The 25193-nt window shown below is 41.8% G+C and overlaps 1 protein-coding gene across 24 annotated transcripts in view; it reads left to right on the top strand.

Annotated features, from left to right (window-relative positions):
* Positions 1-25193, top strand: part of camk2g2 (calcium/calmodulin-dependent protein kinase (CaM kinase) II gamma 2) — a 62143-nt gene that overhangs the window by 21818 nt on the left and 15132 nt on the right. For 14 of the 24 annotated variants that reach the window (XM_030106794.1, XM_030106795.1, XM_030106797.1 and 11 more), the window contains exons 3-13: positions 6677-6736; positions 9842-9896; positions 10614-10679; positions 14283-14355; positions 19171-19273; positions 19767-19850; positions 20127-20221; positions 23138-23260; positions 23886-23969; positions 24064-24106; positions 24695-24754. In XM_030106794.1, coding sequence (XP_029962654.1) covers positions 6677-6736; positions 9842-9896; positions 10614-10679; positions 14283-14355; positions 19171-19273; positions 19767-19850; positions 20127-20221; positions 23138-23260; positions 23886-23969; positions 24064-24106; positions 24695-24754 — 846 coding nt within the window. The remainder of the gene's footprint in view (positions 1-6676; positions 6737-9841; positions 9897-10613; positions 10680-14282; positions 14356-19170; positions 19274-19766; positions 19851-20126; positions 20222-23137; positions 23261-23885; positions 23970-24063; positions 24107-24694; positions 24755-25193) is intronic. The other 10 variants (XM_030106796.1, XM_030106800.1, XM_030106803.1 and 7 more) reach the window with 1 other exon arrangement.

Genomic DNA, 25193 nt, shown 5'->3' on the forward strand with positions numbered 1-25193 from the left:
TTTGGGTGACTGCAGCTAAGTGTGAATTCCAGAATTCTAGTAATTTTTTTTATATATATAATTTGATTTACAATTGCAAATAAAATTTGCCATTAAAAAATCTTTCAAAATCAGGTAAAATTGAATTAAATTCAACAACTAGTTTCCTCAAATGTGATAAAATGCATTGAAGTTGCTTTGATAAAATTTCAATAAAAAGGCTTCAACATCATGATTTTTTTTCAATATATATGTCATCACATTATCAAATTTGAAACTGTTGGAGATGTTGGCAGCTTTGTCTCGTCCTCGTTTTGATGTGTGAATCCTTTGAGCGCGGTTTTGTTTCAAACGGCGACGCTGCTCGCTGTGAATTAGTCGTGTCTCATTAGTGTCTCGTCACACCGACATCCAGCTGCGCTCTGGGAGCAGGTTGCCAGGTTGCCTCCAGTTAGCAGACGGCGACCTGCGCGCTGCTGACTCAGGTTTTTTTACACGACAGTTCTTCACCTCATCAGAGCTGCGAAGCTTGAACCAACACGTGCGACGTAAACTGGCTTCCTTCTTTTTAAACCTTTTGTTTCAAATGTTACTGAACGGTCCAGAGTGGAGAAAATGTCAAGATGCTGCAGCGCCACACTGACCTGCTTTCAGGGTGAATTCCCTTTGCTCTGCAGTTGGGCAGAAAAAAAAAAAAAAAAAACAGAACAAAACATGGGACTCAGCTTGTGACTTAAGGCACTGCAGTATTCATTCTTCACTAACCGTAGCTTAAACTGTACATTTTCTGCCACTTTACTGACTCGGAGGCACACTCTGGCTCTGCTCGGGACAGCGGCGCTGCCACATGCTCGCTTGGTCATGCTCAAAGGGGGAAGTGCAGGAATTCATAAAGGACGCACATTGATGTCAAAACAATCTCCTCTCTCTGTATCATATCTCTTATACAGCTGTGTTCACCTAAAAGACCTAAAGTCTTGCCCTCTGGTTGAAAATCAGTTCATAATAACATTACATGAGGCTTGATAAGCAAGATAGCAAGATAGCAGAATGCTGGGAAGAACGGTAGAAAGTAATGCTTAAAATTGTGAGAAATCATTCTGATATCTGTCAAAGGGATAGAAAAATATTTTTAGTGAATCACATGATATGATTTCAGTTAATTATCGTTAACAGGATATCAACTTTTACAAACTGACTCATGAATTGTGTTTCCACTGTGCATTTTATGTTCAACAATTTCAGAATAACAGGATTTATAAAAAGTAGGTAAAGGGCAATATATTCACTAAAAAGATTTCATCTTAAATTTACTCAAATTAAACTAGAAACTTTATTATGAACTTGATGTAGATTTCAGTGGCTGATGGACCTTTTGTAGTTACATTTTTGGTTATAAAGATGCATAATATCCATCAGTGTGGTTTAGAACAGTGCAGTGTTGACGTTTCCTCTTCTTATCGTTCACTCTCAAGCATTGTGTGTCTCGTCTTTTGCCAGCAGACGTTAACTGATGTGCCCGAGGGAAGAGGTTGGGATCGTTTTTCAAAAAGTGGGTTTGGGCCGAAAGAATCCATCTGTTCATTCATGCGCTGCTCCGGTTGGTTCAGCGCTCTCAGATGAGACGGTAAAAAGTGGGAGGGCTTGGATAGAAAAATGAATGTGATGATGGTTCACGCTGTCGGTCGCCACTCAGTCCAATCGGGCTAAGTGCTGGGAGCGCTGCTCCTCGAGCTGGAGCCAACGCAGTGATATCGCAGGATTGGGGAGTGTTCATCTAGCAGTATGAGGTTGGAAATCACCCTGCAGGTTTAAATAAAACCCCCAAAACTCGACATTTAGATGATTTGATTAGAAGTCGTGCTGGATTCAATGAGTTCACTGCATTTCCAACCTTTTTTTTTTTTTTTTTTTTTTTTTTTTTTTTTTTGTTACTACATTTCAAACGGTGTGATCCAAAGTCTTGGCATCCTGTCTGGACTGTTCTGATCTGTAATTCAATCGATCATTCAGAGTTTATACTCAACTGTTTATACTCAACTGCCATTAATTAAAATACTTGGATGAATTATCTTGTTAATCATTATTTAAAATAAAGGGTTCACATAAAGTCAAAAACAATTTCCCTGTAATCATTATGGGATGGAAACTACTTTTTTTTTTCAGCGTTTCTGACTTTTCTGTATAAACAGTCATTATTTTCAATATTTATATACTTTTCTGAAATGAAAACGCCAAAAAGTTTCAAATAAACTAAAAGAATTAAAAAAAAAAAAAAAAAATTCCCACAACAGACCATTTATTGTTAATGGCCATGTTTGGATGGTTTCTGGAAGCATCGGAGTGATTGTGCACACAGAAGTGTGTGTGAGCAGGGATGAGAAGCTCTCTGTAGATCAGTTGCTCCTGAATCATGCATCCACCTGTAGCTTTTATCACACAGATGGTTTCATTGTCCTGGGACTTTATGGGCTTTATGAGAGACAGCGAGGTAAGAAATCCGCTCTTCTTCTGCTGCTTTTGGTTAATGTTATCTTGGTTGCCAATATTTGTGAAGATTTGTTTATTTTGATGTAGCCTGAAGTGAAATCTTCTCTCCATCAGCAGCACTAAATCCCAGCAGTCTGTTTCTGTATCTGTTCTGGGAGCCGTTGAAAGATTGGGTACTTTTTTATCTCATCTCCTGGCCGTCTGCAGACAGGATGCAACATATCCAACAATCACCTCTTAGGCAATTTTCTCTGCTGTCTAAGTCTTCAGCTGCTCTGAATTTACCCCTTCACCGGCTCATGGATTCCACTGAAATGTATGGAAGAACATCAGGTACTTTTCCAACATGACTGGGTTTGTTCTGGAGCAAAACGTCGTTTTGAATCACAGTTGTCAGGACTTTAATTTTAAGTTTTTGTTTCTGATTAATTTTTTAGTGGTAGTATTAAGTATTTGGCTTCTTTTGCAGACACTTCCTTTTTCTAGCTCTGGGTCTCTGTTCACTTCTATATGATTTGTCCATTTAAGGCCCACGTCCTCCTTTTTTTTTTTTTTTTCCTGAAGTCAAATTCTCAGTCAGTTTCCTGTATTTCTCAGCAGCCAGCTGCCAAGATCGTCCGCCATCACAAGCACAATCAAGTCGTCATCTCAGGCCAGCACTGAAAAATAGTCCTATTTTTGCAGGCAGAGCCAACTTCTAAGAATACAAGCAGCCAAAATAGCCCATTACAGCTGTGAGAGGAAGGTTGAGGAATGTCTGCACAGTGCTTTGATTCCTCGTCCTCTGAACCAAACCTGTGTGTGTGTATGTGTGTGTGGGGTCTATACGAAGCATGGATATTGAACTGAACATGACAGGCTTACACGTCGGCGTGCTGTGCAGAGACATGCAGGAGGGAAGCTGCAGCTGATTGGCTCATGGGGTCAGAGGTGTGGGGTCAACCCGAGGGATGCTGGTTCATCGCGGTCTGCTGCTGCTCCTCAGGACAGCGGACTTAATTGGAAATCAATGCACAGACCTTTATGCTGCTCGGCGAGACGCGACACGGGCTGCACCTTCTAATCAGCGGCAGCTCGCGGTAAGCGGGGAACAGCTGTTTGTCTTTCTTCTCTTCTGTCACACATGACCCACCGTGCACTCACTGTACATTTCTTCTCGACGTTCAGAGAAAACTCTGGCAGAGGAAAGATGTGTGAAGCATCTGGCAAAACGAATCACTAGAGGAATATAAGCATTAGGTCTTTCTTTGAAGGTATGCTTAAAGACATTTCTTTTTGTCTGAGTATGTTGGTTATATTGAAGGTGAAAACTGTCTTATCTTGTCTTTTAAATGTTCATTTTTTGGAGCAGGTTCTCTTCAGATCTTACGCCTGATAATTTTCCTTGTATGGGAACTGTTGCCAATGTGTCTGAGTGTGTGTGTGAGTTTGTGTGTGTCGGTGCGTCCGTAGCTTTAAGTGAATCACATGGATCATGTAAATCGTGTTGCAGGTGCTCGGACATTAAAATGTGCTCTTGGATTTATGGGAGGGGTCGCTCATTGAGAAGTAGCTCTCATTTCCAGTGGAGTACACACGTCATTTTAGCATAGAGTCCATTTAAGGTGCAATATTTTACTGTTTGGCCAAGTGCTTCCCGTGACAAGCCGCAAAAGTCCATTTACCTCTGGATGACAGCTTTTACGGCTCTTCAGACGAAGGCAGTCAGACAAGTTATCAAACACACCGAGGTTACATAAATGCTTCCTCATGGTCTGCGTTGCATACACACAGGGAGACATCAGTGACACCTTCGTCTTCGTTTGTTAGTTATCATTGATTTTAGTTTTTTCAGTCAAAGAACGTGACTGAATTATTCTTGTTGGTGTTTTAATTCAGAGCATTCCCCTCTGATGGGTTGAAGTCCTCTCATTCCAATGCAGTGGGCTCATGGAAGTGAAAAGGCCTTGATGTTTTTTACACCATATGAAGAGCATGTATCTGTTTTACTGCAAGTCAAACTAGTTTTTTGTTGAATGTATTTGTCAGTTGAAACTTGGTCCCTCTGTATATGTTAGTAATGAAATGTCACTGAACGAAGACACACAGTTGAACCATCTGAAAGCAGATTGTGTAGAATAGAAACATCACACCGATGGAGAGCTTTGTTAAAACCAGATATTCACTGTATGCTCGCAGTAAAAGTTTTGACAGAGACGTTGGTATAAATATTCCTGATTTATTGCTGTAGTCAGTTGCTGCGATTGCCAAGTCAAACAGAGAAGTGTAATGTAATTTTAAAAGCATTCTGTATGCACACCGCACCACAAATTACATATCTGGATGGTAGTCGGAGGATTGATTTTTCCGCTGCCTCTGCAGGCCCCTCAGTGTTTGCTTCAGAGGAAGGAAGTATTTCCCCCGAACTTTTCCTGCAACTGTTTTCGCAGCCGGCCGAAGGTCTCGAACAAACCGGATCCTCCTCTCACCTCTCCTACATTAGCTGGAAAACCCAATCACAAACAGTCTGATTGTTTGGAGATTAAACTGTGAGATTCGAGAGTTTTTTTCCCCCATATCATCCCAACAAATGAAAGCTTTTCCATATTGTGGCACTTTGTGAATCAGTCAGCAGCAGTTGCTTTAATTTTCTGACTCAAGAGTTAAAATGTCAGAGCTTGCAAATTTGTGAAACAGAAACAAAAGAAACTGCGAAATGAAAATCCACGTCTTTCTGACTTATTTCAGCCAATGAGAGGTGAAGAGACAAAGAATACGTATTGAAAACAGCCACCAGACAGACGCCACAAAAAATATCCGAAAAATCCGGGTGGGACCAGGGATTAAGGATGCCCAGCGTCGCTCCCTCTCGGTCTCACACACACACACACACACACACACACACACACACACACACACACACACACCACACATGCACGCACGCTTGTAAGCTGCCCATCTGTCCCCTGAGACCAGCAGCTGGTTGGTGGTGGGGAAGGCCGGAACGAACTTGACCCCTTCCACTGGGACAGGAGATGCCATCGGCTGTGTCTCTCCACTGTATCTGTACCGAACATGCAGCCACACACACACACACACACACACACACACGCTCAGTCTTGTATTTCTATCCTTGTGGGGACCGTCCATTGACTCCCATTCATGTCTAGCCCCTAACCCTGACCCTTACCCTAACCCACACCACAACAAAGCCTAACCCTAAAGAAATGTTTTTGCACTTTTACTTTTTTCAGTAACAACAACATGGTCAAGAAAACACTGTTTCTCCTACTTAGGACCAGAAAAAGGTCCCCACAAGGCACGTCGTTCCACGTTTTGCTATCCTTGTGGGGACATTTGGCCCCGACAAGGATAGAAATACAAGAACGCACACACACACACACACACACACACACACACACACACACACACACACACACACACACACACACACACACGTGGATGGACGTCCTCGCCTTTCCATTGCAATCATTAACTGGACACTGATTATATTAAGGCCAGACCCACAAGACTAATTTCACTAAGTGCAAAAAGCTGGTGCTTATTTCGTGTGTGTGTGTGTGTGTGTGTGTGTGTGTGTGTGTGCGCGTGCATGTTGCATATCTGCCTCCCTGCTTCTGCAGACTCACGTCAGTTGACAGCTTTTTGGCCTCTTGCACCGTCTGATGCAAGAAGCCAAAAGTTGATTGCGGCTGCAGAATGGTTGTTTCAGGAAAAAAAACCAAAAGAGGCTGTTGTTCAGAGCGGAGAAAGGGAGGTAAGGAGCAAGAAAAAAGGGAAACGGAAATGTTTGTGTGTTACAACTTCACAGTGAAAAGGAACATTTTTAATCAAGTCACAAAGTCATCGCCGCTTCTGAAATCCTCCCAAACAAGATAACAAGTTTTAATGGCTGCAACAGTCTTTGCTTTAGAAAAACTAAACAAATTATTTATTTATCGATGTCGACGCCTTGAACATCTGTGGGTGAGTTATTGCAGGAAAAGCCGTGTTAATGCAGTTGCAAATGCGATATTAAACAGCATGAATTGCAGTCAGATTCTTGTGAGCATCATGCTGCTATGAACTCATTTTTGACCTAATGGGGTTGGTTTTTCACGACTTTTCTTTTACTCCTCGAATTTTCAGTCTGCTTTTCCTGCCTGCGAAAGCAGAAAATGAGTTATAATGCTGTACACTCACCGTTTCTGTCTGTGTTTTCCTACAGATCACCAGAAGCTGGAGCGAGAGGCCAGAATCTGTCGCCTGCTCAAACACCCCAACATAGGTGAGTCTCCTCCGGCAGGTTAAAGGTCAAGTTCATCAGATGCCTAAATACTGTGTCCACTGCAGCAGTTTTGGTTTTGGTCACAGGATTCGGTAGATCCACAAAGTTGGTTGAACTCATGTTGCTTGACGAGCCACAGACTGCTGTATTTACTGAACGGACATTTGGAAAATCAGTGTGTTGTTTTTTCCTTTTAAATACTTTTCTTTGAACTGCGATCAAATCCAGCAATGCATTGAAGTGATCAGAGACGCTCTGTCTGACCAGTCTTTATGAAACACCAGTTCACATAAATCTGCAGAAACTCATTCGGGGATCTGGAAAATGTGGTTTTTATTTTTTGTTGTGCAAAATGAAAGTACATTGCATTTTTAGTCAAGAATTCCAAACAAAACTGGTAAAACCACTTAATCCATAACAAATAAAAATGTCTTCAGTGTCATTTATTGTAAAGTTTCATCAAATTGTGAAGGATTTGCTATTTATACAGACACAAATGTAAAGATAAACTTTTCTCTTTAGTCATAAACTACAAATGTTTAACCAGTAACAGCAGGGGTGTCAAACATAAGGATCCAGGCTGCAGTCAGGTCCGCCAAACCACTAAGCAAACCGTAAAACTTTCAAAGAAAACATAGATTTTGTTATTACTGTTTTTCTCTGTCAATTCAAGATGAAACTGGGCTTTAAGCATAAAAAAAAACGTGTTTTTACTCTTTTAAAGTGCTGCTTTTGGTGTGAAAGTGGTGAAATTACACTGCTGCTCCACCACAGTAGTGCCCGATAATTTATCTCCACAGAATACTTTAGTTCCATCTTTTTCAATCTTTCACTCTTTCTGTTGTTGGCGGATGAGACCATTTTACCAAATGAAAACACTTTTCAATTTTCTTTATTTAAAAAAAAAAAATGCAAATATTGACAAATTTTTGGATATATGGATTTCAAATAGAATGAGCTCAAGTAAAAGTTAAAAAAAGAAGAAGCTGATCACTCTGATAATGACTTTCCCTTGAATGATAAACAAATCGCCCGGTTGCTTGATCTGCAGCGTGGGTCATTTGGAGCAGCTGGCCGGCAGCCAAACGCCGTCTCAACACGCGCAGTCAGCTGGAGACACTAATACGATAAACACTGTGTTTACACACCGTGGCGTGTGTTTCTGCCAGGGTCCTTGGGTCCATTATCGAGCCTGTAAATGCCTCACATGTTCTTAAATCTCCCCTAACTCGCTATTTTTTTCACATTTTTACTTCGACTGTATGAGACGTCTGGACAAAAGGCAGCGGCCCCGTGGAAATGAAAGACATGGCAAAGTAATTTTGTCGCAGTTTCTTATCATGGCGTCTCACACATTTAAATTCAGAGCGAGATAACAACAGAACAGACGCGCCGTCATTGGTCCCTCCTCGTCCCACCTGATTTCTGCCGCTTTGTGCTGCCTTTCTTCCTTTCTTTTCTCTCTCTCCGCTGCTCTTTTCTTCCCGTTCTCAAGAGAAGACCTTGTTATGCTCCTTTTTTTTTTCCCTTCAGAATGTAGCACGTCTGAAGAGAGAAGAAAGTCGGTATAATAGCAGATCTCAAGGCTTTATTCAGTAACTCGAGAACCCTCACACACCATGACACCAGCAGGATTTTAATCAGCCTGCTGTATATCAGAGCTGCGATGGTCACAGCTTGAACGGAGTAGAAAAAGCTTTCAGTCCTCTGGGTTCAGTGTGTGTGTGAGAGTTTGTGTGTTTTAAGGGACAGAAAGCCAAAGCGGACGTCACCAGTATCACATTAATTATAAATGATTAAAATATGGTAACTGTTCTGTCAGCGTTTGTGTCCAGACGCTTATGTGCGGCTGCCAGCAGGCCAGGTGGCTCTCTGGCTCTGGAAACACACTGTTTGATAGAAACTGTGGGAAACCTCCGAGGATCTTCTATCACTCATCCCTGCCTGTGTTTATTGTCATTATTTCTGAACAATGAGCATTTTCAGTTGTGCCAATTCTGCTTTGTTTCTGCTCTCCTGCGATGGTCAGTTAATATCATCAGGAAAGTATTGATAATATTCACATTAAGCTCATTAAAGAGGAGAAACATCCTAAATTTACTTTACATGACTTTTTATATTGAACAACTGAAGCACGAGGGGGTTAAGCTGTTACATGTGGTGTGTGATTAAAGTATAGCCTCCGGTTCAGGTGTGTTTTACAGGTGATCAGACAGCTACAGATGCTAGGGTGAAGGACATCGCGTGCAAACTGGAGTGTTTAAATAAGGGTTGTGTGTGTGTTACGTCTTGCCTTTGAAAGATTGATCTGAAAAAGGGAAAAATGAGAAGAACAAAGCACTTAGAAGTTCAAAAACAAAATGCATGTGTTGGGGCCGCTGGAGCAAATGCCTCTCAGCCCAAAAACCGCAGCCAAATCTGCTGAAGAGTGAGAAACTTTGTGCACATTTTCAGATGTGGTTAATCCAGATCACACACAGTCCAGCATCATGGATATCTCCGCTCAGGTCTCAGTGTCGCGTCAGCTGATCTTGAAAAATTTGCTGAAAAAAAAAAAAAAAAAAAAATCAATGGTTTCTTTGCAGTTTGTACAATTTGCATGGTGATTTGCCAGACTGGAGCCTCTTGTGGGTGTTTTGTTTGACACCCTTGCTCTAAAGAATTAAAGCAATAAAAACTGAAGGATTCCAGGCGTTAAACACGGAATAAGAAAAACAAAACAGAGCATTGTCACATTACTCCCGGTAAACCTCTTGAACACACAAAGATTTGGACTCTTAAGTGTTTCCTCTTTTAATCGTCAGTAACTGGGTGTGTTTACCTCCAAACCCTGCACCAAGCCTGGATATCCACCGTCAGTCTCAGCTCACAATGATATTTAATGTTTAACCTTCAAATATCACCAGAAAGCGTAACGGGGATTGATTTGGATTTATGATGATTGGGAATCTTGTTCTCCTTCTGTAACAAAGGAAAAGCTCAATTCTACACCGTCTTATAACATACACTGAGGGGAAAGTATGCCAAAGGTAATCAAGCAACCAGCTGATTTTTAATTGAAGACTTATTCTGTCTTTTTCTTCTATTTTTTTTTTCTCCCACCAGTACGACTGCATGACAGCATCTCAGAGGAGGGTTTCCATTACCTTGTCTTTGACCTGTAAGTAACGCACGCACGCACGCACGCACGCACGCACGCACGCACGCACGCACGCACGCACGCACGCACACACACACACACACACACATACACACACACACACATCTAAAACAGAAGCAGAGCAGCAGAAAGAGCTCAGAACGTGAGAGAAACTTGCATGAAAGACAGAGTATTTTTTCTTCTTGCATTTTTTGACCCTAAAACATGCTTTGGCCTTAAAATGTATTGATTTTGTATACAGTAGCATTCATTCCAGTCGCACTGCATTCAGATTGAGGACCTCGACATGTGCTCACATGAACGCAGAGTTCATGAGTTCAGACCTGAGCATTGCCTCGGGATGAACTGATTCACCTGAGCAACAAGTTGAACGTCATTCTCCCTTTTCTTTTTTACTGCAGCACTATTTTAAGGTCTGCAGGTTTCATGCTTCATGCTAGAAACTGCTTCAGGCTAGTCTCCTTTTTTTAAATGCTTTATTTCTGCTACATATGTAATATGTTTTCATGAACTGGAATTTAGGTTTATAGCTCACAGTATCACTGTTTGAACCACTTTTTTAATCGACGATGCAGATATAAGTAAACATAAACACGTTTCATTGCAAGAAAAAACCCACTGAAGCCAAGACAGTCAATACAAATGTGTTTTCCACGTGTTTGACGGTGTCAGAAAGCACATCCATAAAAGCAGCGTGCTGCGTCTGTCTGCCTGCAGAGTCACTGGAGGAGAGCTGTTTGAGGACATTGTTGCAAGAGAGTACTACAGCGAAGCAGATGCCAGGTACAGTATGTCAACACTTCTTTTTTCAAGTTTTTATATGCAGCTATAGTGAAAATTCAAGCTGCAAAAGCAGAAAAGTTGGACGATAAAAGCACAAAATGTTTGTTTTTTTTTTTTTTTTTTGCCGTTTCGCTCGCTGCTCTTAGTGCTTCTGTAACTGTGCTCACAGCTTCTGGCAGAGCTGAGACTCACTTTATTTCCAGCCAAGAGACGCAGGGCTTTTAGATTTAATTTCATTAATAAATAATAACGACGTAGTCCTTAGTGTCAGACTTTATTTTGGGTTTGTTCTGAAAAGTTGTTCTCTGGGGTTTCGTACCTGGCAGGCTATCGCGTTGTGATAATTTAACAAAAAACATTTTTTTTCCTCATTTTGTCATTCTAAAACCAAAAGTGTTCAGTTTGACCAAAGCCTTTAACACATTTATTAGATCTGCTTAGGATAAACTGTCTTGATCTTTATAAAGCTCAAAAACCTTGCAGTTGTGCAGTTTCACAAATGCATTCAGCTGATAACAGAAATTACACGACACAATGCACCTTCTGCTTGAAATTAAGCCTGTAGGAATTAGGGAATCGTGCAGGAACAGGTAAAACTAAATGACACAAAAATCTAATCAAAAATCAAAAAAATGGTGAATGTACAGAGTAGACATGTTTGAATGCGTCTTCTAATCTGGTCGAGGGATTGTTGGCCGTTGTGGAGGTGACTGCACAAGACTGAATCCCCCTGGTGCTCAGACAGGCTGCATGATTATGCCGTTACACGAAGCAGACGTGAGGTGGAAGTGCTAATGTGGAGGAAGTCTAACAGGCATGAAGGAGTGAGGCTGTGAGTGTCCTTGAGTGTGTGAAGCTGATTTTAAAGTCAATGTGATATTTGGAGGGAAGTTTTAGACCAGGTGGAGCTTCTTAAAATGAACCGATGAGGAGGGCGCTGCATTAATCCAGGTGGGACCACCATGACTTCATTTCAAGTGAAAACAGTAACAATAGTTATAAATTTTATTTATAGCGCACTTTATATTTCAGCAATCTCAAAGTTCTGCAGATCAGGAGAAGTGAAAACTTAAGAGTTGACGAGTTCTTCCCTCCTGACTTTCACTGAGTTTCTTTGAAAGATAGTATTGGGTGTCATCGGCATAACGGTGGAACCCTGTACTGTATTTGTGGAACACGTGGCAGAGACAGAGGACTAAACTGAACTCCCTGGAACACTGTACCTGGAGGGAAACGAATGGGAAACAGTTTTCAACTGAATGACCTGGCGACGTCCAGAGAGATTTGATTTGTAAGAGCTGATTAGTATCTGATAAACTAATTGCGCACCGGTTGAAGAGAATGAAGATGCTTAATAAAACAGAATCATCTGCTGTCAGAGAGGTCGCTGGTGATTTTAAAGGATGTTCCTGTGCTTTGACATGGCCCAAAGCCAGACTAGAGCTGTTCATACAGCGGAGAGCTGGATCAATCGAATTTACTATTCATTTGATGCTTGACATTACCTCCATGGCTCTCTGTCTCATTTCAGTGCTGTGGACATCAGCAAGCCTTTCTTTTCGTGTCATCCACCTAAATTTGAAATTATTTGTCTTAGAATGCTATTTTGAGCAATAAAAGGTAGAAAAAACGACGACAAAGCTAAAGAGAAATAAGGGGATATCTGCCGAAGTTAAAACAGAGCTGAGATAGGCTTTATATTTGCTGCAAAAACGTGGAGGTAGAAGATAAAATGAGCTTAGCCACACATGAGAATGGGTATGAGGGTGTGAGAATGAACGAGTGAGTGGGAAAGCAGTCGAGGAGATAAGCTGAACAAAATTCAGTCTTGCTTTAGCCTAATTTGGACAGAGCAGCAGGCTCTTTCTTCTGATTCAGTCTCCCTGAAAGTCTGTCTCTGAGCGTTTGTCCTGCTGCTGACCCCGACTTGACCTTTGCTGATGCCAAACTGCATTTATCTTAAAGGACAGAATGCCAACTTTAACTGCACATCAGACCAGCAAAGTGCACATGGGCAAACTTAGGACAGTCTTATGTAAGACACCCCCCTGCCTCCACTCGGCTTCTTTCCTCACATTCATTCCCTTAAAAATGCTCAACCTTCGTCTTTTACTCGAATCACTTATCCATCTGTCCATGTACACTTTCAGCAGTGCGGCACAAATCATTCCTGCTCACGCCGGCCTCGTGTGCCGTTCATATTTCCATCAGTTGTTTAAATTAGTGTGTCAAATTGCCATCATTTTACAAATCGCAGCTTGCATTTTTCACACTCGGTGAAACAGGCCACGATTGCATAGATGTGCTGTTGTTCAGCCAGTCGGAAGAGGAGGAGGAGGAGGAGGAGGAGTGAAAATCCACAGATAAGCAAGAGGGTGATGTGACACTCTTGCAGAAATGTGCACACGTTGAGTTGTCTTGGAAAGCATTAATAGTGTTTCATTCAGATTCAGTTGCGTAACGAAAGTGGAGGGTTGTACTGGAGCTCTCACCTCACGCTGCGAAGTGGATCTAAATGTTGAATTGCAGTCAAACTCAACTCCAGGATGAGAGAGATGTCGCAGTACATCACATCCACACACACACACCTGATTGGTATGCAGGATTTATTCCGCCATTACGCAGCGTAGTACATCCTTGAATAGTAACTGTTGCAATACTCTGCCACGAATGACTCGTTCTCATCATTTATGTGCAAAGTTATGGATGCATTTGTGGACAATCATCCTAAATTGCATGCTATCCTTCAATTAGTGTTGAGATTTCATTAATTTTCTATAGTATTTGTCTTATTTTGTGTAAATATAGACATTTTCATCACCTAAACTCTGTACAAAAAAAAAAAAAAAATCTTTGAAATATAAATTTAAAGGTTGTTATGGCATTATTTTACCAGTCCGGCCCAGTCCAGATGAAATCCGGCTGTTTGTGGCCCCTGAACTGAAATGTGTTGGACACCCCTGGTTTAGACACAAGCTGAGCTGACTGTGTGTTTCAGGATTAAGCCGTGTGAGACTTCTTTAGAGGGAAGGTTGATAAGCACAGCACTCACCAAATCACCCAATATCAGGGAGTCTGCAGGATTGAGAAGAAAAGAATAAGTGTTTATCGCCTACAATAAGATGGCAGTCAAACTGTCATTTAAAGCTACTGGTTGATCTCTCCTGTATTTTGAAGTAGTTTAAACTGTCACCTTTTCAAATGTACATCAAACTACTTTCAATCTACCAACTCCTGTGAAATCAATCATGTAGTGTTTTTTGGAGATTGGCCTGCAGGCTGCAGAGTTATCCTGACTTAACTTAAGTGTTTTGGTTAGACAATAAAATTTCACCATGTCATCAGGTGGAGAATATTTTATTTATGGAAGAAGCAGGTAAATTTCAAGAGAAAACATGGCAAAAACATACATGAGCAAACACGAAGTATTTGAAAATATAGACCAGTGACATGTTTTGTTGGGACCATTGTTTGATTCACATTTGAGAAGCCTCTCTCGAAGTCTGCTTTTCTTCCCCCACAGTCTGGATTCTTGTCGTCTGGCTGTTGTGCATTGACAGATGTGTCTGCTTTGTGTTTTCCATCCCTCTCTGTCCCCTGCAGCCACTGCATCAATCAGATCCTGGAGAGCGTCAGTCACATCCACCAGCATGATATCGTGCACAGGGACCTCAAGGTGAGTCTCATTTTCAAGAGGAGGAGCCTCGGTTGTGCCAAAGACTCATTTGTGTCCCAAATGAAACTGAGAATGAGGACGAAAAGCACGTGTGGAGATTCACAACAGGTGTGTCGACACGCCGGTGACGGTGTGAACGACTTAAGGGATGAGCGTCGTCTCTCTCCTTGCTCCTGCCTTCCCACCTATATTCTTGTACCCCTCCTATTTTTTTTTGTCTGCCCCCCTCATTCATCTCCGTCCGTCTCCTCGCCTCCCTCCCTCCATCATGCACTGCTGGGGAGTGACGAAAGCAGACCGGCTGCTATTAATAGCGGGTCGGTGGGTGAGATGACGGCCGTTGACGATTTCTCTTGCAGCAAGCTTTGTTCGCCCTGTACACAAACCTCCAGCCCTCCACAGCTGCGTGCTTTTATTATCACTTCATTCTAATAATGACGTCTGCACATTCACCTGATATTTAAGCACCTGAAGAACTGCACCAACTTTGACGAGTTGACTTAACAATCTGCTGTCTCGCTTTCACATGACTGCAGAATTAAGCCATTACTCACAGAGGAACGAGACGATCATTATATGAGACAGTCAAAGGCATAAATGGACTTCTGTTGCTTTTGATTGATTTTTTTGAGAGCACGTATATGGACTATGAAATCAACCGGGAGACGGAGAGATGAAGGCGACGATGATGAATGATGAGGATAGAAGTGTGTGGCAGCGGTTGTTAATGCACAGTCGTCTTGCAGACATCGGAGCTGCAGCCGTGTTGCACTATTCAGTCGCTGCAAACCGTTTCAAATGTCTTAATGCATGACAGGATATAGATTTATACAACTTGCTTGTCCTCATGATGCATTGAATCAGTGGTGAGTTAAACATGAATCCCGTGGCCCGAAACTGACCGGCCAGAGGCTCCAATCCGGCCTGCCAAGCCACCAAGCAGATAGTCAACATTTCAAAGAAAACATGAACAAACAAATCTCTCAGTCGGACATATCGGTGCTGTTGTGTTGACATATAGCTACCTCGTTGCTCTGAAACTACTCTGAAAACCGTGCTGTCTGGGTGGATTTGTGAAAGCATGCATGATACAACAGCTGCAGGAGAACCTTTTTGGACATTTCACTGTTTTGCACTAGAAGGTTCTATTAAAATTGACTTTATGTTGGGATTGTAGTAACGTCGTTTTGTGAAAATAAAGGTATTTTCATCACTCTGCACCACGACAAAAATAAAGAAATTAATATTTCAAATTTGAAAGTTATTATGGCATCATTTTACTGTCTGACTAAAGATGAAAAAGGGATATAGGTGTTCCCTGAACTAAAGGTTTTTTCCCCCATATTTAATACTGGTACCTTTTTTTTTTTTTTTTTTTTTTTTTAGGCTTTTCTGTAACGTGAACACCATTGTCTCCTCTTAAAGTTCTCAAAACTGAAAACTGAATTTTCCCAGTTTTTATTCATTATAGTATTTTTCATTCAGCTCTTGATCTGTGATAGATAATTGTCCAAAATATTTGTTTTAGTACTTTCACTCTTCCCATGAATCTGTGTTAAAGTATAAGATACATTGGAGATTGATTGCTGTGAATCAGAAAGGCTGATTTTTTTTTTTTTTACATAAATATATGGAAAAGAAATACCACGTGAACATTTTCAATCTTTGACTTTTGAGAATTTGTTCACAAGCCCCTGCAGTCGAAATTTCATAATATCATTGATTTTAATGAATATACTTCCAGTATTTGCTCTTTTATCTCTGTTTTCGATCTCCACTTCCTCCTGGAACATATCCATCTTCCCAGCTGTTACATTCCCTACACAGTCACTTACTTTTACCATTTTTTTGCTGCATGCTACTGAAGGTTGAGCCTTTTCAGGCGAAAAATGATGACTGGTCAGCATCAGAGGGCACCAAACAGTCAAAACAGCCAACTTATCTAACAAGTCACCTCTTTTGGAATGTCACGTTGCGTTATCGTCATTTGACATTGTTATGAAAATGTGAATCACTGCCGTTGTAAAGAGCTACTTGAAAACACTGCGCTGTAACCTCACGTTACAATACAAAGTTGAATTTCTCTGGTATTACTCTCATAATAGATATCTTCCAGGTACTTACAGTTTCAGTGAGGAAAAATACACATTGCAAAATTTTTGCAGTGGTTACAGGAAGCATTAGACTCCTTGTTTCCTGAGGCCTCAGTCAAACCTGTTTTGGTTATGTTTTGTTTTTGTAATCAGATATTTTATAGGAAAAGCTCATATATATGGTTGGCAGAAAGATTTGGACAATGGTGGACCTTTATGGTGTATAATTCATGGGACCTCCTATTTTCTTCAAAAGCTCAAATATTCATTCTTTCAGTAGTTTTACGCCTGTTGTGTTCATAACATGTTTTGTTGATTTTCACAGTTGGCAAAATATTGTTGACCTCTGAAAATCAAAAGTCACTTTATTTTTCTTACAAAGACATTCAGGAAGTACAGCTGACAGAATTTCTGTCTGTACTGAAGCCTGAAAAACCCCTAAAAACGCCACAAACACGGCGCTCTGGAGAAGGCGTGACCTCGCAGGCGCACGTATCATATTGGAGCCTCGCCGTCGTCTTGGGAGGGCCGGTCGCCGAAGGGAAAACTCCAATCGGAGTGAAAGAGTGGAGTGCTGGTGGCTGGTGGCAGGCTGGGTTGCCATGGTAACTATAGGGTGAGGTCACCCGGCTGCTGCAGCGCCAACGTGGGGACTCATTATACCTCCTCCCGTCTATCCATCTCTATCCGCCCGTCTCTCTGCGCTCGTGTTGCTTTCGCCACAGCCCCTCACTCCCCCCCTCGCCAATTGTTTTAGCTCTGACTGTTGCAAGGAGGATAACCGGCGACTGACACATGACAGGAAGCGGACGACGAAGGTCGTTCAAGCGCCCGACATTCATCCGTCGTCCATGGACGGCCAGCCCCTGCAAAGACCGCTGCCCTCAACTCCAGCTCCTCGAAACTGAGTCCTGGAAACCGGCCCTTATTGAGCAGAGACGTCATTCACCATCCCGGTGTCAAATACAAGTCAAACTTTTGCAAAACCAGACAAATAACTAAAAGTCATTTTAAGATTAGCTATATAGCCAGGTGTGGAACTTTTTTAACATTCCAAAAGATGTATTTTATTTTCCTTTCAGTGTGAAGAATGTTAAATTTAAATTGAACCAAAATCCTGTTTGAATGTGTACAAAAGGCCAAACCACGCAGGCAAAAATTGAAGATATATTAAAATATATTAGGAAGAAATATGAAAATATCCATACTCATGTGGACTAGGCCTTTAGGACAAGGAAAGAAATGCGAAAGTGCAAACTTATTCATGGGTTTTACCTCCAGTGGTTTTATATTAGCGGTGACGAAGCTGAGCAGCGCGATCTGGGTTCCTGCATATCGTCTGTGATTACTTGTACGCCACTGCAAACCGGACAGCCTGCAGAGCTGTGGGTTGTTCAGATGCAGCCCAGTTACAGTGCGTTCTGCACACAAATATGAATACACTGTAATGTGGGACATTTTCTTCTGCTATTCATGTCTACAGATTTAGATTTCAGATTTGCGGTCAATCCACGGCCTAAAACTCAAAAGAGTTGCCAAGACATTTTGAGCCTTTTATTCCCGAAGTGGTCATCCATTACTGTCTTTGGGAGTTTAAAGATTCTTGCGCAGTGAGAAATAACTTGTGTCAAATAGCATCTCGTCTTGTTTCTCTTCCTGAGATGCAGATGAAGAGGCAGCTAAAGCGGAGTTGACATGTCCTTATCTTTGCCAAGTCCTGACATTTCACATGAATGTGTGATCTGAAGGACAGAATCCAAACGCTGTGTTAAATCCCGTGACGGCTGAGTGAAAAGGTCGTCCCTGTGGGGGAAGCCTCCGGCGCTGGATTGACCACATCATGCCTCATTACTACTGTAGACGTCACGGCGCTCCTGCAGCTCGTCCACTCATGCAGACAGAAAGGACGTTTTGTTGAAGGGTGCATGTCCGTTTCATTATGTCTTTAATGAAATCTGGTTTGCTATTCTGTGCGAACGCTCAAGTTGATCAAAGGATGCATTTAAATCGAGTTCACGAGTTCCTACATCCATGCTGCCGTTTTCTTTCATGCTAAGTGGTGATATGTGGTTGAATTTTATCATCTTTTTCACATCATAAAATATTTATGTGTTGACTTTTCGCATGCTTATTAATCTTAAATCTTGTAAGTGTGTATGCTTATCCCAGCTTTTAGCCTGTATGTTGAAGGTTAACTATGGATAGGATGAGATAAATGCAGAAAAGGAATTTCCATCAAGGGATCAATAAAGGATGTTTTCTTTCCTTTAAATACTGTGCAACAGTTGCTGCTCTCATCATTTTGCACATCTCCAGTACATTTACAATGTATTCAGAACTGAAACGAGTCCTGTTAGGATTTACTCTGAAAAATCTACAAGGAAAAAAGAAAAACCTTCCAAGAAAAGGCATCCTCCTGACCACCAGAGTTTTCCTGTTACTTCTGAGACTCCCGCCCACCCAACACATGAAGGGCAGTGACAGGATCGCCACATTTATTTCTAGTTTTCATGTGCTGAACTTTAAAAACAAAAACAAAAAAAAAAGAAGAAGTATTCTAATATGTGAAGAATTTATTGATTCCATGTGAAAAAGCAGAGAGAGAAAAAGAAATGCTTCACTTTTGTTTTGGTATGTTAGGAGTGTTTAACATGGAATTCAGAAAATGTTTCCACTTGATTATTGCAGTCTGAGGAATCCTGGTTCTCTGTGTGTTTTGCAGCCGGAGAATCTCCTGCTGGCCAGTAAGATGAAGGGAGCAGCAGTGAAGCTGGCAGACTTTGGGCTCGCCATTGAGGTGCAAGGAGACCAACAGGCCTGGTTTGGTAAGAAACACCGGCCTCCTCGGTTCTCTCAACTATCACTCCAGTAGTTTGTGTTTCACTGCATTATGGTAATAATATGCAATATTTTTTGTTGTAGTCGTGTTTCAGAGAAATAATAAATACGAGGAAATGTTTAAGGTAACGCGCTAAACAACCGACATTTGTCCCAGGGGAAAAGATAACTTTGTTTGTGCTCTCATCCTGGACTCCTGCGGTGCATTATTTGCATTCATGTTTTGAATATTAAAGGACATTTTAAATATTTGTTGTACATCCAGCGGTAAATGAGACAATGGTGAACTGTTGTTGTGCAGTAGCCTTTTAAAATCAGCAGGATGAGGAGGGATGTTGAGATAAGCGCTCCGTGTTTATTTCTCTGTCGAAAACCCTACAGAGAATTAATATTTATCACTTTCTGGTGCTTTCACAGAAAAATAATGGACTTTTAAAGTCATAAAAGGCGATTTCTACACTGTTATGTTTGTTTTTGCAGGATTTGCTGGAACACCAGGGTATCTGTCCCCAGAGGTGCTGAGAAAGGACCCGTATGGCAAACCTGTGGACATATGGGCGTGTGGTTAGTTAACACATTCAGCACAGACTCGAACTCCTGTTTTCTACATTTTCACAAGACCTAATGATGATGTGTAGGGTTTATATTCCTGTCATTCTGTTTGCCCTGCCTTTGCCTCAGCTGAGTGGCCCGATCACAGTGTCTCTCTGAGTGAATAACTCGGCGTTCACTTGTTTATTTGTGTGTAAACTGCTGCAGTTTTGTTGAACTAAATTTTTGTGAGACTCCACATGTGTGCACAGTATTTAAATTCAGTGTGTGTGTGTGTGTATATGGCAGGTGTCATCTTGTACATCCTGTTGGTGGGCTACCCTCCGTTCTGGGATGAGGACCAACACAAACTGTACCAACAGATCAAAGCCGGCGCATACGACGTATGTTCATCATTTTCAGGATCATATATAATTTTTTTTTTTTTTTTGGGTCCATGAGCTTGGTTTGTGTTTGTTGCTGGCATGCAGCAGTACAGAATCAGAACAAGTGTCTTTTTTTTTACAGCATGCAAAAGAACAATTCAGTATTCTATGATAAATTTCCTGCACTGCGCTGCAAACTAACATCTGCACAGGTTTTACCAGTTTGCATCGACAGTCTCTGCTCTTTCTGAGGGCATCACACTCGTTCCTCCGAGTTTACAAATATGCTGCTGTGCAAGTTCTGTACGCAGAAGTTGAGCCCTGCAGCCTTTCTGCATTTCCACATCAGGTGGTGAACTTGTTGACCACACTACCTTCTTGCTCAGCTGAAAAAAACCTTGCAGAAAATTGTTCCACGCTTGAATATTCAGCAGACACAACCACAGTTTGGCAGTAAAACCAGGCGAGAGTCGCCCACAGTTCTCCAGTAGAATATATTGCTCCTACGTTAAAGCGCCCCTATGTACAGCAGCTATCAACCAAACGACGCAGTAAAGACGTCATGAAGCTCCGTGCGCCCGAAGGAAACAACAGAGTCAGCTGATAACTCGCATCCAAGCTGCAATAAAGCCTGTAAATCCTGTAATCAAGTGATGAGTGAGTGTCAAATAATAGCTGCTCGAGGGGCGGTGGGGGGACACGAGGCACGACTGCCACAAACAAATAAAGGACGCTCACTAATGAAGGCTGTGCAAACACTCAGGAGGTAGAATTACCTGTAACCTACACTCACATGGTAAATATGTGGCATCTGCATGTCTCAGGTTTCGCCGACCCCTCTGCTGCTAGTACTTCTGCTCGAAAAAGAAATAATTTAAAGCTCTTTGAGGTTTTCACACAACAGTTTTATTTCAAGTAAATTCAGCTCTTTGCGTTTAAGAAATCGGCTTTTCGCACTGCAGTGGTGACCGAGATAGCAGGTTTCAATTAAGGTGAATTAATACGGAGAAAAGAGACATTAAATATACCAGCTTCAGAGTAGCAAATAACTATTTTCTTGTATTTCTAATTTGGTCTATTACTACTAATAATAATTTGGAGAGAAAAAAAAAATCAAGCAGTGTAGGTTACATCTGCAATTTATTAATTTTTTCATTTAAAGTTAGGTGACAGTGAGTCTGTACATTTTTAAATTGATTTCATTGCTGACAGATTGTCCCAAAGCCTGGATCTGAGCCCTGCAGAACACCTTCACTAAAGTCTCTCTTTGAATTCTGTAATGCAAGTAATGTTTAAATTTAATTTGAGTTTTTAATTGCCCAATGCTTATTGTGTAATTTCCCTCCTGATGTATATAAGAGGAAAATGATGCTCTGTGAATGAGCAGTAGTCTTCCATATCAGATCTCCTCATAGTCCTGTGGGAAATAAGAATTTATTACCCGTATTAATTTCCATAATTGAAAGCAACCACATTTAATGAATGTGCATAATATGAGCAATGATATGAAGTGACTGTGACAAGCACTTGTAGTGATATGTACTTCTTGAATATAATCACTGTCATGCAGATACCTTTTTTTTAATAAGCTGCTTTCATGTTTGGCATCATGGTTTGTTAATTTCCTGTAGTAATAACATGTTTTTAGTAGGTGTGTTTGCGATCGGACTGAGTGAGAGCAGATGCGCTGACTTTGAAACAATTCATCAACGACAGATGACAGTTTCAGTATTATATGTCCTCCAAAGTAAAAGGACAAAACTAACAGGGTGTCTGTAGAGCATCATAAAACCAGATAACATGTTGAAACAGTCTAAAAATCACAAAGACAAATATCAAAATCAGTCTTAAAACTAGTGGGGAATCCCTGTAAGCCCAGTTTAGTCTCTTTATAAAAGAAATATTCTAATGACCTCAGTTCAAAAGTCAAATTCTGGCCTAAAACTCTAAAATCACTGTGAATTCATTCCAACAAAAACCGGTTAAATAGAGAAGATGTGGTGGATGGAATAAGATGAGTGATGCCTCTCAGATGCTTTTACAGTTTCTAGTTATTTATTATACACCTTTCTAATGCTAACTTTTAAGTTCAGGTTTAACTAGGACAAACCACCTGTTCCAATATTGATTTTTTTAAACTGAAGTATCAGGGAAACACCTTTTAAATGTCTTCAGATCTACATCGCGTACACCATTCATTTCATCGACTCAGCCTTGCTCAGAGTTTGTTCAGAAGTAGAGATTTTACCTGACAATTACAAATTACATGACCTTTGTTAAGTCAGAGCAAATGCAGACTCAGCCTCTGTCAACATGACACGTCTGTTCAAAGGAAACTCCTCTAAAGAATCCACTGAACACACCGACGGCAGCGCCGCAAACACAAAGCTCTGAGAAGTTCCGCTTCACGTCTTTTATCTGCATGAAAATCATTAATATGATTTCTGCCGTGTTTTTCTTTTGTTTTGCAGAATCAGCAGGAATAATGGTTATTGTTGTTGTAGTTTTTTTCCCATTACAAAGTCTGATATAATCCTCAAGGTGCATGAGCTAACGTATCTCTTAGTGATAGTTTGCATAATTTTATTTGTTGATTACGTCAGTTTTGAATTCTTCGGTTGTGAAACATTTTCTCATACCTCAAACAAAGTTCTTATTTTGCCTTGGCATATTTTAAATGCCGTTTATTTAGCCTTACAGCAAATCCACACAAGAAACACAAGATTTTAACTAGCATTGAAATTAGCATAATACTGACATTTTGCTGTGATATTTCACTCCCATTTTCCCACCTTAAAAATCTGAATCCAAATCAAATAAAAAGAAAAATGTAGAAATTCCCTGTTCTATTGTTCTACTAGTTGTGTTTCCTCAAGTGTGTCTTCTTCAGTGTTCATTCTTAACATTTCCTCCTTCTCCTTCGTCCTCTTTCAGTTTCCTTCTCCGGAGTGGGACACAGTGACCCCCGAGGCCAAGAATCTGATCAATCAGATGTTAACCATTAACCCTGCCAAAAGAATCACTGCCGACCAGGCCCTCAAGCATCCCTGGGTCTGCGTGAGTCCCATTTGTCTTCCGCAGCGCGCAACACGTGACGTGGCTTCGCTCCTCTCGTCTGTCTGCCTTATTAGGCAGCCGCATGTTGACTCAGTGGAGGAGTAACTGCAGCAGGAGCTCTCCGACACACACACACACACACACACACACACACCCAGGAACATAACCGCATCGAGCTGCTGAAATTCAAAACCAGACACACACACACACACACACACACAAAAAAAAGAAAAAAGTGGTTTCAGGCAGACTGATGCACATTTGAAACATCTCTTGGTTGCTCGATACTCCTGATCCCTGATCACCATGTGTGCGACTACACACTGCCTCACGTTGACGTAAAACATATAAGATATACGGGTCACCAAATATATGTAGTCAGGTTTCACAAAATCAAAACTACTAGATAAAGTAGTTCAGTGAGTCACTTTCGCTCTTAAACTGACAACACTAAAAGATTTAAAAACATTTACTGCAGGAGGTTCTTATTGTTTCGGCACAAAGACGACTGTCTTTCCTACTGGTGGAAGGTACTGAGCAGAGGGAAGGACCGGGTTCTCGCCTCCATTGACACACGATTCCTCTGAATTCAGTTGGGTCTCTGACGTCTCCTCTCCTTCTGCAGCAACGCTCCACTGTGGCCTCCATGATGCACCGTCAAGAGACTGTGGAGTGTCTGCGCAAGTTCAACGCCCGGAGGAAACTTAAAGTGAGCTTCTGCACACCGAAACACGCCAGCACACACACCTGTACTGATGAAACATAATATTGTTGGGGGTTTTTTTCTTGTTCTCGGTCTTCAGGGAGCTATTCTCACAACGATGCTGGTGTCCAGGAACTTCTCAGGTGAGCTTTGGCAGCTAACAGTGTTAATAAATAATCATGTTTTATTGATCTGACATATTTCAGAGGACGATCGCCGCTGTTCTGCGATTCTGCCTCCTGTGTTTGATCTGTGTCTCTTCAACAGCACCGTTCTGATTTAGATTTCCTCCTTGAAGGCAGACTGATCACCTAAGGCATGGCTCGCTTTGATTGAACATCCAATTTGTGGGCTGGACGAGAGCCTATCCGACTAGTGCTTTATTGCTATTGGCACTGCATTCACATGCTGTCATATAAATAAGCAAAGCAGCTCCAGTGACTCTCAGCCAATTACTTTCTACGTTCTGCAGGTCATGTTGGATCTAGGCTGAAATCCGACAGCAGCCAGGCCAGACCTCTGAATTGCTCATTGCATTAACTCTTGGCTGTTCGGTGAATGTCCACAGAAGAAGATTCATCATTTGAAACGCAGGTTTCTGTAGCACTGAGAAGAGAAGTCTTGAACTCTTTAGTTGGAGACAGATGGAAGTTTATCAAGTGCGATGAAATGAGAAAGAGAAAATCCGGTGTGGTTTTAGTCTCCACTCTGAATCCCTCTCTGTCCATTAGTGGGACGGCAGCATACCAGCCCTGCCGCTACCACCAGCACGGCCGCAATGGCTCAGGAAGGTACGTGTGCTAGAGGGGGCGTTGGAGTCGGACACTGCCAACGTCGTGCTCGGGCTATTGGCATGTGGCCTGGGCTGCTTGAGATCCCTCCCCACCTCCCTTCCCTCCCCACCCCACCCCACCCCACCCGACCACGCCCCCGATCTGCCGCCTGCACGCTGATGGGCCAGTCGGAAATGGTCGTCACTGCACTGGAGCGTCTCGCTCAGACTCACATCCAGAAACGCGTAGAGCCGGATGAAGCTCAGCTCTGGATCTTCTCTCCAGACTGGTTCGAGACCACTGCCTGACACCAACGCTCTGGTTTCACATCTTCGCCACATTCAACTTGTAAATCCAGACACATAGCCATCGCACTCGACCCCCCCACCCCCCACGGACACACTCCCTTGTTTTCTCTCTGGAAGCACGGGTGCCCGGTCGATGCCTGCCGTCCGTC

Source organism: Salarias fasciatus, chromosome 13, assembly GCF_902148845.1.
Source record: "Salarias fasciatus chromosome 13, fSalaFa1.1, whole genome shotgun sequence".
In the NCBI taxonomy this organism is placed as follows: domain Eukaryota; kingdom Metazoa; phylum Chordata; class Actinopteri; order Blenniiformes; family Blenniidae; genus Salarias; species Salarias fasciatus.